Source organism: Dipteris shenzhenensis, chromosome 12 (assembly GCF_047967505.1).
Source record: "Dipteris shenzhenensis isolate YYH24624 ecotype China chromosome 12, Dip_SZ_1.0, whole genome shotgun sequence".
NCBI lineage: Eukaryota > Viridiplantae > Streptophyta > Polypodiopsida > Gleicheniales > Dipteridaceae > Dipteris > Dipteris shenzhenensis.
The window spans coordinates 38,114,835-38,129,751 of NC_141607.1; the positions used below are offsets into that span (position 1 = coordinate 38,114,835).

The 14,917-nt window shown below is 39.7% G+C and overlaps 1 protein-coding gene across 1 annotated transcript; it reads right to left on the reverse strand.

Annotated features, from left to right (window-relative positions):
• Positions 1 to 3,037: 3,037 nt before the first annotated feature.
• Positions 3,038 to 4,244, reverse strand: LOC147896181 (uncharacterized). Its single transcript, XM_087383019.1, has 2 exons — positions 4,078 to 4,244; positions 3,038 to 3,982 (listed from the first exon to the last, which is right to left on the reverse strand). The coding sequence occupies exons 1-2, from the start codon at positions 4,121 to 4,123 to the stop codon at positions 3,402 to 3,404; spliced, it is 627 nt and encodes a 208-aa protein (XP_087239145.1). The 5' UTR covers positions 4,124 to 4,244; the 3' UTR covers positions 3,038 to 3,401.
• Between the last annotated feature and the right edge of the window lie 10,673 nt (positions 4,245 to 14,917).

Here is a 14,917-nt window from a genome sequence, read left to right on the forward strand (position 1 = left end):
AGAGATGATGAAGACCTAAGGATGACCTCTATTGTGCCTCAAGGGAAAGGACGCAACAAAGTAATAGACACGGAGTTGCATAATAGTATCAACCTCTTTTGCGTGCTTAATAGTGATGTGATGAAAAGATGGGTGACAAGATACGAGGATGCAAAGGCAAGAAGACAAGAAAAAAGGGCCCTCTTTCGTACACACCATGGATCTCGTGTGCCATACCCTCAGTATCTAAGAGCACTTCCAAAGGATATTCATGTGGATTGGCTACTTGATGAAATAGAGAAAGCAGAGAAAGACGAGGGGATGCATATCACAATGGAAGAATGGGAGTATGCTAGGGGATGCATGAGCAAGGTCGGTATATAGAATGTTATCCATAAGTTAGGAGCTTTCAATAATTTAGATTGCTTATTTAATTGATTTTTTCTTGGTGTAGTGCACTATGTTCAATGCTATATGGTGTGAGGGCAAGCATTTTCAAACATAGCGGATTGATGATAAGAGAAACACACAAGATTGCGGCGTCATTGCTAGCTTTGAGGGAGTAAATGGAGCCATGGATGATTATTGTGGCATAATCCAAGATATTATTATGCTTGACTTTCGACGCTTCTTTGTGTATGTTTTGGATGTAAAGTGGTTTAAGGACGTGGTGGAAAGAGGCCCTAATGCAACAATCAAACGCCATGCAAATGGCTTTGTAACTATTGACTCCACAAAGTTTTGGCAAAGTAGGAAGGACACACTAGTACTACCGCAACAATGTGAACAGGTACTGTGCACACATATAAAAATACTCGCTTTTAAATATTTGATGCAAGAAAAATAACATGATTGTATTTGTGTTTGAATTAGGTTGTCTATCAACCAATGGTGGATAATAATAGATGGTGGCATGTCATACCTATTATGCCACGTTCCAAAGTGATGTATAGTACATTTACTAATATGGAGCGTATGGAGGATGATCATGGCCATGGACGTGATGATGACCATGATACGAGAGAGGAGGATGATCATGAGATAGGAGATACAGATATTGAGGCCATTACCCGTGAGAACGAGCCTACCATTGGTGATGCTGATTTCGATGAGGACATGAGTAGCACAAGTAGTAGTGGGTTGAAAGTATTTGTAGATCTAAATACTTGTTTGGATTTTGAAGTAGATAGTTTGGCAAGGGTTGATCTCATTGAGGATGAGATTGAACCGTAGCCCCATCATTGATATTGGCAAAACTATTTTACATATTGTCTCATTCTCCTCACCTCACTTAATTCTTGTATATATGGGCTTCCAAAAAAGCATTGATGTTCTATTAAAATTATGTGCTTTGGTAATCATGGGCAATGTTTGGAAAGCAATGATGTACACCAAAATCTCACTTTCTGTATTCTCTGGTTTGCGTCTATCTACGCGTCTAAATGCGCGTCTAATTCTCAGTGTAAATGCACAAATAAACGCGTTAATACACGCGAAAATAGACGCGCTGATAAACGCGATGTTAGACGGCCCGTATTTTCTCAGATTAGATGCGCAAGTAGATGTGTTAATACATGCGCAAATAGACGAGTTGTTAGACGCGCTTTTAGACGCTTCCGTAATTCCTCTACTAAAGCAACGCCTATAGACGTGCCCGCTATTTTGCGCGTCTACCAAGCGCATCTATAGTTGCTTTGTGTTGTTGTGAATACGTTATGTTTTTAGTGATATATAACTCCATTTAAAAAAAATCCAATAATAACCACTTTTAAGTATACTACATAAATTTTCATGTATTGTTACTCTTATAAAATATTGTAGTGTATTTCAAATATTTCTACTATTATAGTGCTCTTCTTGATATCATATCAAATCGCAAGTTTACATAAATCTATGTTCTAAATTAAATTTAAAAACTAAGTCAAAATAAAAAATATTATTCAACAATTTTTAGGAAGCACTAAAATCATTTATATATATTCTAGTTCAATACAGCTACCTGCCTGGATCTAGTTATGAGAGGTTTTCTATGGGCATTATGCCTCACCCAGTTATGCACATAAATTTTAATATGAAAACTTTCAAAAGCATAGCATCAATAAAATGTATATGGTATCACTCAACGACACTGATCATGAGCAAGAGCATTGGGTCACATTAGCCATGGCATAAGCCAACTTACAACACAATATGTGATTGATAGTGATCACAAACACAACTACTCAATACAAGCTTTCCTTGGTTGGGATTAAGCAACACCAAGGGTGTCAACACCGATTGAGAGTGTATCTGGACAATATGGTATACTTACATCTCACCTTTAATGTTTTCCATGTATCTTCTCTATCCTAGTCTATCTTCTCTTTTGGTTATCAATTGTTTTGGAACCGTCTAGCATTGAGAAACAAAATTCTTGGTATGTGCTAGAGACTCCCAACTAACAAATTCTTAGCTAGCACTTTACTAGCAAAACAAGGCACCCTTTCAAATATGTCTATTTAAAATATGGAGATATTTATTGTAAGCTACTTATAATTAAATATATGCATTTACAAGAGGCTAAAAGTTACAAAAGGTCCATATCTATTTTTGACGTTAAGTGGTTCTCTCCCTCTCACACACATCTCTCTCTCTCTCTCTCTCTCTCTCTCTATATATATATATATATATATATATATGTAGTGATTCTATCAACTATTACATGAGTACTGAGGTCTAGGAGGACATGATTTTTCTATAGACCATTCAACATGAACGTGGTAGTAGGGTGGAGAAGATATTATATATTATTATTGAGAATCGAAGTCTATCTAGGTCCTAAAGAATTAATTCTATTTGATGTAAAAGCTTGCAAATGATCAATGTGAAAGCGATATATGTACACATAATTTGTTATAAAATGAAAAGTCTTGGAGCTGAAAGATTGTAATATTAGAAATGACAAGAAAATATTGAAAATAACAATAGTAGCTAGGAATATTGAGCACCATAAAATTGACTATACTACTTCATAATCTGATCACTGATAAAGTTCTCCTCAGCGTCACCAGCATCTGCTTGTAGAAAAGTTACCTCCTCGTTCTTGACTTCGTCATCTATATCTATATCTGGGGGAGGTACTATATTATTGGCAGATTCTCCTACATGAGTGTTACCAGTGGAGCTTGATGGTGTAGTTTTAATGCCAGCAGCAAGAGCTTTCGCACTAATGATGTAACGTGCCCTCTCACTCTCCACAAAGGGTGGTGCAGTAGAACTATCGTGGACTAATTGTTGCAGTCGAGGAGCAATATCCAAGTCTCCATTATTTGATACTATGCCTACGCGTGAATAGCTGACTCCAGTATACATCCCTCGCAGAACATAAGTGAAGCGCGAGCCGGACTGGAGTGTAATGTGCATGGACGCCTCGTAGGGTAGATTTATACGGCCTCTCCCGATGTTGGCTCTGAAAGTATGCCAATGGCGAGGAGGAATGACCCCCGATCTCTGTCCCATTCCTCTGTCTCTGTCTCTTCGGTGTTATTCTCATATGTTCCGCTCACACTCAGCTCCCACCCAACTTGAGCTCCTACCTCTGCGACCTTGGGGATTCCTCCACTTATACTCGCACTTACATGATAGTGAAGGCCTGAAGTGATGGACCATGAAGAGCTTGTTGTGATGGTGTATGAGCCAGAGTTGGTCCAGCTCTTCTCAGAAACGTAGCTATGATTCTCATCGCGGATGTCCCGAACTCGAACGGGTTGTATACCCGCGGCTTCCAAATCCAAAGTGGGGTAGCGCACATTTGTCATCTGAGCATATGCGATATTGTTGAGGAAGACCAAGCCCAGTGCATGAATTCCGTGAATGTCGGCCCCTTGCCAGCCTCGCACACCCACACAAATGCCGGATGCCACGTGAATGGGGTATTCTTGCTGCAGACCCCATCTTGTCATTTGGTGTTGGAATGATCGGTTGCCCATGCTGGTGTGAAATTCGATACCCCCGGAACGTGTACCTGCATAGAATTACACGCGCAGAGTAGTATTGTTTAGAGCATCTACGAATAATAAAATTATGATTGTGTGTGTATATTAGTGCAGGCTTCCTCACCTATGCCATTGCCCCATAGCGAGAGGCGCTCAGATGCGCTCCCCATTCTCGAAGGTGAACTCCTTGTATGTCCCTCTGGCGGTGCCAAAGGTTTGGGGAGAGTCCAGACTGGTGAGCCATATCCGCATTCCCGCGAAGCCAGATTCGCCAGCCCACAAGCCGATTCTCCTCAGCTTCTAATTTGCGGATCATTTGCTCTACGGTGGCTCTACGGATCATTTGCTTCTAATTTAATGTAACTGGGTAGTGAAATTCCATTAAGGGAGCATCCATTCTATAACGCATCGTTATCGTCGTTAGACTACTTAATAGCTATATACAAAAAAACGAATTAGCTACTCAATAACTAGCAGATTAAGAATAACTTTTAACCAGGAAATTGATATCGGAAACAAAAGAGATCCTGAGAATATTTGGGGAATACATATGTGGGGAAACTCTAGCTGAGTGAAGCAGTAGAGTACAAGAGCTGAAATAGGAAGTCACGCTATCCTAAGGGTAGTACAGACACAAACTCTCTCTCGCTCTCTCGCTCTCTCTCGCTCTGCTCGAGCTTGCATTAATCAACGCACGCAAGAGCTTTACTAGGAGTCATAACAGCAGGGCAGCACACACGCAGCGCACACACACTCGCTTTCTCTAGAAATGAAACATAATATCACCTAGGGCAGCTGCTTTGCTGCTACACCAGCTCGGTCCTCAATGGAACTAACAACAACTGCACTAGCTAGTAGCAAATGCTCCAGAGAGACCCTCTTGTAGTTGCTCGGTAATAATCTCTTGTAACCATGTGCCTTAGATTTATAGTCATATAGTATATGCGCCAGAGCTGCGGCCTCCGAGTCCGGACCTTAGCACCGACCAGCAGTGGCAGGAAATGCTCGGTCCAGCACCACCCTGCCATGTACAACAATACATATCGGTGACTGATGGGATTGCAATTTGCACATGCCTACGCTGGCGCAGCTCCATGATGCTCAATTTGGACGGCACCGATTGCACACGTGACAGTACGTCTCTTGTGTGGAGCACACGCCATATACACTACATTTTAGCATACATATCCCTTGGCATCGTTGTGGACGGCACTGACTGCGCATCCGTTTTGATCCCGATTGCACAGGTGACACGTCTCTTGTTTTTTCCCGGGTAGGATCAATCCTTCATTTGATCTCTACACGTCTCCTCCCAAGCTTTCGCTACCAATACAATCATCAACACTATAAAGCTGGTTCGACAAACAACGGTTAGTTTCACAAGTCTTCTTTCCCATAAAGCCATTCACCTTTACAACTCATTAGTGTGGGATAAAACAAATTGGGAATAAAGGTCACTCACCACAACCACAACCATTTCCACCATTAGCATCAACCTACCCAACCATCTGATGTTTTTTTGCAAAAGATGAAAAGTTTCAAAATAACTCTCGGGATAAGCACCGCAATAACCATTTATATGTCTGTCAACATAAACATCGACATTTATATAGACGGTTACATCGACTGTGCTACTAATAAAAACCCAAACCATTTTTTATGGTTTTATCAACCTTGACAAATTATTATTAAAAATTACTATAAATTGGGCTAGTATGTATATACATGCTTACTCTGTGTGTGTGTGTGTGTGTGTGTGTGTGTTTGTTTGTGTGTTTGTGAATGTGTTTGTATACAAGTATAGCCTCAAAGGCACATTGTGAAAATTTCATTACAACTTGACATTCAAGCACAACCTAGCCTAGCCTATCGCAGTAGCTCCACACTACCTAACCTCAAAAAGGATCCACAAAATAGTATACCATCCTCAATACTAACTATTGGACTCGGGTGGGTCACTATGTATAAACCTTATATATCGCATGCATTCAAGGCTTATTTGTAAAACCCCTTATCTGTAAATTTATCATGAATAAAATACACCTTTCTCTTCAATTTGTGAGTACCCTCCTTATATGATACCCTTCTGTAATAATGTGAGAAATGTGTAAAAAGCGGGTTTAAAAAACTCCTTCTATTGAACCCACATGCTATGCTTACATATTTTATGAGTGACCCCCCCAAGCTGTTGGAACCGCCTTTCTTGAGGTCCTTCCTAGAGTCATTGTACTAGCCCTACATATCAACTACTTGTAGATGTTACCCTCCTCTGGTGTATCACCCTCTTCGATGTTGTCACCAATGCCTATCGCATTGGTCCTCTCCCCGGGGGGGCACTAAGAAATATGTAAGATAGCACATGTGATCGACGGAAGGGGTTTTATATTTTTATGGAGTTACAGAAAATATACATACATAAGGGGTTTTTTAATCCAAAAAGTGGGAATTTCCATACATAAGGGATACTTTAATCATCTCAAAATTTACAAAAAAGGTGTATTAACGCTACAAAATCCATAGGTAGGGTTTTTTTTATATACCCCTTGATCGCACGTGCTATATGGAGTTTTTACACACTGGCCCTCCTGGGTCCTCTCCATGCCTACCATCATTGTTCATGATGTGAACATTGGCCTCACGAGTCTACACATCAAAGATGCAAAAGGTACATATTAGAAGTTGATCCCTTGTTGTTGGTAACATGCATGTTGCATAAATTAGAGTTTGAGGTACTCAAGAATCTCTTACATCGAAGAAGACACCATTGAAATATGAACCTCCCTGGGTCAACTTTACGATGAGAGCTCGGGGGGTTCAACTCAAAAATATTTATTGTACCACGTGCATTCAAAAAGAGGGTATTTTTATTTATCTTTTTGGAAAATTTTAATAGGTTTACAATAACAGGAGGGGTTTTTTAATTCAACTTTAGAAAAAAATAACTTAGCTCATAGGTAAAGAGGGGTGTTTTTATTGCGAGCATTGTTTTGTTGTTTCCGCATGTTGGGTCAGCAGACGGAGTTGTATCTCAAGTTTGTGGATTAGAATTCGGACATTCTAATTGGGCAAAGGAGATTTGATCATTGTAAGCCCTGGTAGTCAGGAAACTCAAAGACATGAATGTTTGTTGTTGCAAAACACACATAGACTTTGACCTGGCCTGGAAAGCTATGAATGACTTGAGATGTGGTCGTGTTGGAGCATTGCTCCATGGGTATTGATGCCCATGCCTCCCCAATGAATGAACAGTCTATAGTCCACCTGGATCCTCATCATGTGTTGCAAGGGAGGGCAGGTTTTGTAGCCTGAGGTCTCTGTGGGAGCCAGTGGTTTGTCGAAAGGGAGACCATGAGTGGCACAGGATTGAATGCATTCACGGCACATGCAAGCATTGCAGTTTGAAGCTGAAGAAGAAGACATTCAATGTCTGTCTAAATGAAATGATGGAAGACAACCACATTGCTCTAAAATGGAGGAGATTTGAAAATCTCAATGTTAAAGGATCCGATAAAAAGAGATGGCTACTGTCATATAAAAGCACCCAGCCAAAGGAGCTTGTAGGTCACATGGTTCAATCCATCCCAAAATATGTGCTTCACAATTTCATGGCTAGCTGACAGGATAAGTACTTTAGGACATGCCTTGCCATTTTTCCCCGTGATCCTATTGTATCTGTCATAGATTTTGCAGAAAATTCTTCTTTTCAAGAACAAGATGAGATACAAAGTGCTCACTGGTACAACAAGCAGATAACAATTCTTGTGCATATCACGTACAGTCATTTGCTTGATTCTTCCATGCCTGATGCCAATATTCTTACTAACTCATAGGAGTCCAGGTCAGTGCAACACACTTACCATTTCTACATTTCAGATGATAGGGAACATGACACCCTCTTTGTGCAGCATGCTTTTCTACTGCATTGGGAATGGCTGAAAAAGAAAAATCCCCATGCACAAAATATAAAACAACATTGGGTGTGGTCAGATGGTGCTGCCTCTCAATTTAAATCAACGAATGGACTCTATTTCATCTCAAGGTTCAAAATCCTGACTGGTCTAGACATCATGTGCAATTTATTTGGGTCTAGCCATGGCAAGGGTGAACATGATGGATGTAGTGTTATTATTAAACAATCTCTGTTTAAACACTAATTAGCATGCCCTCAAGAAAAACTCAATGATGCCCATGATGTTGTAACATGGCTTACAGCCAACCTCTCCACAGACATGCATTCAAAATACAGTAAATAAAGCCTTAAGAATACTGTAGTATGCAGAGTGTTCCATGAAGTGAAAGTGGATGAAGTACAAAGAAGAAGCCGGCATGATTATGAGAAAATTAAAGGAGTTTGTGGTCTGCATATCATATGGGGCTTTTCAAACAACCAACTAATTAAAACGAGAAAACTTTATTCATCTCCCAGCTCTTGAAGCCAGTCTGCTGCACAATTGCAGACCTCTTCACACACTTGGATTACACACTGCTTGCTTGACTCTGCCGACTTATATGCCCATAGTAACTCCTCCTTTCGCTGCAGGTCTTCTTCATCCTGCTCTTTACGCTCTATACATCTTAGTGCCTCTATCATGTCCTACCAAAAGCAACCTATATCATGAGCTTGACAAGTACCTTAAAGAAGCAGGAAAAAAAAGAGCCAGGGAAATTAATATTCATTGTCTATGCCGACTCCAAGTAATACACCTACCACCAAAGCATGTCCTCCTTGTAGCTATTTTCCTCCTTCTTCTCCGGGTCTATTTCTACGAGGATGCCATCCAACATGGTGTTTAGATAGAACAAAAGCATTCCAAAGTCTTTTGGGTATGCCATAGATTCGCAGAACAGGTGCATCGGTGTACAGAGTTTGGACCGGTGTACAGAGTTTTGGGACTAGATTTCATAATGGGCTCTTAGTTGTGTCTGCACCACTTAAATAGGGAGAGAGTTCATCGAGCCCGACCTTCTCATTCTTCAATGTCATAATAGTTGTCTTTTGTCTCACATTAGTTGTCTAATCAAAATCTTTTGTCTCACATTTGTTCACTAATCAAAATCTTTTAGTCTCACATTAGTGATCTAATTAAATATTTCATCTCACATTACTTGTCAAATTGAAATCTTTCATCTCATTATTAACACCGTGCTGGCGTGGATCAAAGGACATCTAGTCACATAGCTGACAAAACATTGCCCAAGTAAACTTTACAGAAGATTAACAATTCAATATATTACACACAAATTATATAGATTACAATCTCAAATACTCCTTTACTTCAGATTAGTAGATTGCATCTCAAGGACTCCTTATTGAGCTCCCTGATTGTAGGCTCGGCCCTCCTTGTTCCTTTCCAGAATGGGGCTGGTTTTGAGCTTCCTAGTTGCAGGCTCAGCCCTTCTTGCTGCTTTCTTGAAGGGGGTTGGTTCCTCCCTTCAGGCTCCTTTTCCTCACAGTCAGGCTCGGTCTTGGCCTTCTTCAATTTGAGCTCCTTGTCTTTAAGATCTTTTGCCCAAATGGCATATTGAGCTACAGCATCTACTTTCTCGTCATAGATAGCTATAATAGGCAGGCACATTTGATTTGTCCACGACCTTGGCAATGGCAAATGGCATTCTCTACATAGCAATTTTGTATGCACAAACACTCCAAAGCTAAAAACGTGCACAGGGGGTAGCACGCAGGGCATCGGATACAGCAGTCATCTATGATGGGGGTATGGCAGACCATGCATTTTGGACCCTGTTGCATAGAGGGATAAGCATCCGATTTAACTATTGCGTCCGTCAATATCACAGTCTTGCTCTGTACATGACAAAGTTTCTTCTTGATTCCTTCCTCCCTCATCCTAATGTTGAGAGTTTACGCTCAACATCATGTGATCATGTGTGCATAGCACTATCACGTGATCATATGTGCATAGCACTAACCTTATAGAATGCTATAAAGGAAAGGGTTAGATCTTCTAACCCTAACCCTAAATGGGTTTGTATATATTCTATTTTTTCAACTAAATCTAGTGTACAGTTAGTCATTTGTGGTGTGCTCTCTAGCTATGCCCTCTCTCCTCATCTCCACTCTTCTCCTCTCCCCTCTTCATATTTTGTCATGGTATCAGAGCATCCTTGCCTTCTGCTGAGGCATTACGATTCTTGAGAGTGCGAGAGAGATTGTGAGATCAAGAGTTTCTCTTGAGTGTTCTTCGAGCAAGTTCACTTCCGTTGAGAGAGACATTTCTGTTCACTGCATTCTTGAAAATTCGATTCATGTGAGGAATTTCCATCCATTGAGTGAGATTGAAAGGTTTCCATTCATCTTCCTTAATTCAATTCATTGCCGAGAGAGAGAGAGAGAGAGAGAGAGAGAGATTTTCCGTTCCCATTGTTCTTGTGAGAATCCATTGAGAGCTTTCTGGGAGAAGAGAGGAGCCTATCCTACTTTGAGAGGGAGAGATGTTCTATAATGAGAATTCTACTTAGAGCCTAGAGGTTCTCTGAGACTTGAGATTCTTCTACAAGCTGAAGCTACAACAGACAAGAGATCCTTAGCCTCAGCTCATCGAACAACAGCACCTTCATTGACATTTGCGCTTTGGGGACTACACTAATGCAGCCAGCTCTAGCAATGACTTTGGCTCTCTTCAGATGCCTTGGAAATGATTTGGAGCTAGTATCCAAAACTCTATAGGTGGAGCATAAGCTTTTCTATTTTGATTTGAAGGAGAACCAGGTCTACTATAATTGTACCAACATCTGGAATCAGCTATTTTGTGGATTTGTTCAAACACTACGCAGATGGAAATGATCCCGAACTTTCAAGTAAAGATTTACCGCTCAAAAGTGGTGAGCTTCAACTGGACACAAAGGCATTTTACTTCGATGTGGGTGAGAACCAAAGAGGTCATTTTTTGAAGGTTTCCGAGGCTTCTGTCACTCAAAGTCGCAGTACTACTCTAAAGCAACCAATCGACTCTGAAGCACCACAGCAGCACCTCAGTTGTGCTTGCCCAAGTGCTCTCCACCTCTGCAACGGATGCATAGCGGCCAAGGCTCCATTCAACGGCCGTTTCTAGCCATCAGCAGCAGTAGTTGACGGAATCTCCTATAGGCAGCCACGGGCCATTGACGCGACACCAGCTTTCCAAAGCCCTGCAACGACTCTCGAAAGCTTCACTACTCCATACAATACACAGTCGCACTAGACCTTCAAGAGCCATTGACTCCAACAGCCATGGATTATAGCTCTGCCACGGCTCCAATAGCTACGCCACCAACTCTTCCCCTACAAATGAATGGCTCTAAGGCTCTAACACCTAGCTCCTACCACAGCACGCCTCACCAAACTCCCTCGACTCATACGACAGCTTCGAGCGGTAGCACCTCCTTCTGCCAACAACGGCTCCCACGAGCTCTTCTAAGGATTAGCATCGATGGAAATACACAAGAATGAAATCCTTTTTAGATTTCATCGGAATCATAAAGATTCCGATGTGTCTCCTAGAGACACGTGGCTCGAATGCCACGTCATCTTAACTGCCACATGGTAGATAAGCACTTACCTTGGTTAGCTGACAACCAACCCCAGGCTTAGCTGGTGGTCAAATTTTAGCCACGTGGCAATCTCTCTTATCTTGCCATGTTAGTAGACACATCATTAGTGCCACATCACCCTACTGGCTCATCAACCACATCAGCAGTGCCATGTCAGTAGTCCACATCATTTGCCACATCATCTACCACATCACTTGTGCCACATCATCTACCATGTCACTTGTGCCACATCATCAATGCCACATCATCTACCACATCATTAGTGCCACATCATTAGTGCCATGTCATCATTGCCACATCATCTACTGACATCATCATATGTGCCACCTCAGCCATGTCACTTGTGCAGAGGATTGGCATAAGCGAGCCCGCAACCAACTCAAAGTCAAATATTTCCTCATCACTCTTTCTAGAGTTTCAGTAATATATAGAATGAATTTTAACCACATATGAGATGTTTCAAGTTGGCCTAAGCGAACCTCCATCCAGCACGTGGTATAATATTATTCATCAACGAACGAGTTATTACAGGTCAGCTTAAGCGAACCTCCAACCGGCTCATTGACTTTTTCTTTAGGTATAGTTACAAGATATAGTTACATGCTTATAAATAAACACATATGCTAAAAGTAAGAAAATCATACACACAAACATAAACTATTCCAAAAGCAAATCATTTCATGCGCTAATGTCTACTCTACCATTTTCCTAAACTTTTCTAGTATCTATCTACTATATTTCATGCATCTAGAATGAAATCTTAAGTTATAAAACTAAACTAAAATTCCAAGCCATGCAACTAACAAATTCTTTACCTAGTCCTAAGTGACAAGTCTTTCCAAAGAGTCTATAATCTAGACAAGTTACAACTTATATACTTCATGCATAAAATAAAAATCATCTATTTTCCAAAGCTAAGTACAATGTCACATGCAACTAACTTACTCTTCACCTAATAGTATGTAAATGATAATTTTCCAATTAGTATCTAAGTGCGAGTGGATTCCGACTGGCAAAAGCGAGCCCACCACTTAGAAGGACTAACAAAACTTACAAATTTCTTTGTAGCTTTGTTTATCCTCTTTCTTATGCTTCTTGTCTTTCCCAAGATTCCATAGTATTCTAAGAATCTCAGATTTTGTGAATAGTACGAGCGTGACGCTGGTTTATATAACATTAACAACACCGACCGATGTTGGTAATTATATCGATCGATGTAGAGAAACAATGATCAATGTACCCTAAACCGGTCGATATTATGGAATACCAATCGGTGTTGTGTCAAGATACCGACCGATGTATTAATACATTGGCCAAGAAGCGGTAGGAGCCGACTCTAGATAAAAATCGCTACTGGGGCATTTTAAAACACCCCATAGCAACTTTTAAAATGTTTTAAACATTTTAATACAACGTTTTAAAACTAACGTTTTAATACCACCGCAAATCCTTGTTAACATGTTCCTTGAACCAATTGAAATGTTGCCTTAAAGTTACATCTAGGCCAATAGAGGCTCCCAAATACCTCATTACTTTCCCTCTATGTACCCATTTCATTGGCAAGGCATACAACCAATCAAGTAGTATTTAAGGCATGCTCATTACCAAAATTGAATTTTCTCAACACAACTAGTAAGTAGTCCCATCTGATACGATCATATGCCTTATCCAAGCCAAGAGAAAAGCAACCATGTCTAGTCATTGATGTATAATCCACCACAATACACACATTAAGAATGTTGTCAAAAAATATCCTCGCCTTTCACAAACCCACTCTTGGTCTACGACTTGCATGTAGAGGTTAGGCACCATCAAGATCACAATGGTTAGGCATAATAAGGAAATGAAATCGATTTCATTTTCTTGCTTGGTGACACGGGCAGTTTCCTTTATTCTTTTGGCCATCGATCCAAAAGAAATCGCATTCGGGTCCATCCATTTTGCATTTTGCTTGGGATCGCATTTTGCTAGGAAAATACAAAAATCCAAACTAACTACTATGCACAAAAAATACACTTGTAATTCCTCATTGATTAAAATGCACGTGCCACTAGAGGCACAAATTTAAGACACATTTTCCCAAAACTACTCACAAATGATAGAAGAATCTATTTATAAAAAATTAGAGCCAATTTGGAAGGATTGATCCATAATTGTGCTCACATCAATGCGTTCATAAATCAACCACATCAATGCATTCATAAATCAACACCAAATTTAAAACCTATTGAATTCCCAAAATTAGCCAAAAAAATGCTTAAAATTCCCAAAAATTCAAGAAAAAATATCCCATTTTAGCACTCAAATACTTGCATAGTAGATTACTAAAATCTCAAAGCATGCACAATACAAGCTTTACTTGGGCATTTCTAAAAAAGTTCAAAAAATCCAAGAAAATTTTCCCCTTATGAGAAAAAATAGCACTAAGATACTTGCACAATAATATTAAAAACTCAAAGCATGCAAAATGCAAATTTTATGAGGTTTTCTATGGGCATTATGCATCACCTAGTTATGCACATAAATTCTAATATGAAAAATTTCAAAAGCATAACATCAATAAAATGTATATGGTATCACTCAATGACACTGATCATGAGCAAGAGCGTTGGGTCACATTAGCCATGGCATAAGCCAACTTATAACACAATATGTGATTGATAGTGATCACAAACACAACTAGTCAATACAAGCTTTCCTTGGTTGGGATTGAGCAACACCAAGGGTGTCAACACCGATTGAGAGTGTATCAGGACAATATGGTATACTTACATCTCACCTTTAATGTTTTCCATGTATATATTCTTCTCTATCCTAGTGTATCTTCTCTTTTGGTTATCGATTGTTTTGGAACCGTCTAGCATTGAGAAACAAAATTCTTGGTATGTGCTAGAGACTCCCAACTAACAAATTCTTAGCTACCACTTTACTAGCAAAACAAGGCACCCTTTCAAATATGTCTATTTAAAATATGGAGGTATTTATTGTAAAATATGGAGGTATTTATTGTAAGCTACTTATAATTAAATATATGCATTTACAAGAGGCTAAAAGTTACAAAAGGTCCATATCTATTTTTGACGTTAAGTGGCTCTCTCCCTCTCACACACATCTCTATCTCTCTCTCTCTCTCTCTCTCTCTCTCTCTCTCTATATATATATATATATATATATATATATATGTAGTGATTTTATCAACTATTACATGAGTAGTGAGGTCTAAGAGGACATGATTTTTCTATAGACCATTCAACATGAATTTTGTAGTAGGGTGGAGAAGATATTATATATTATTATTGAGAATCGAAGTCTATCTAGGTCCTAAAGAATTAATTCTATTTGATGTAAAAGCTTGCAAATGATCAATGTGAAAGCGATGTATGTACACATAATTTTTTATAAAATGAAAAGTCTTG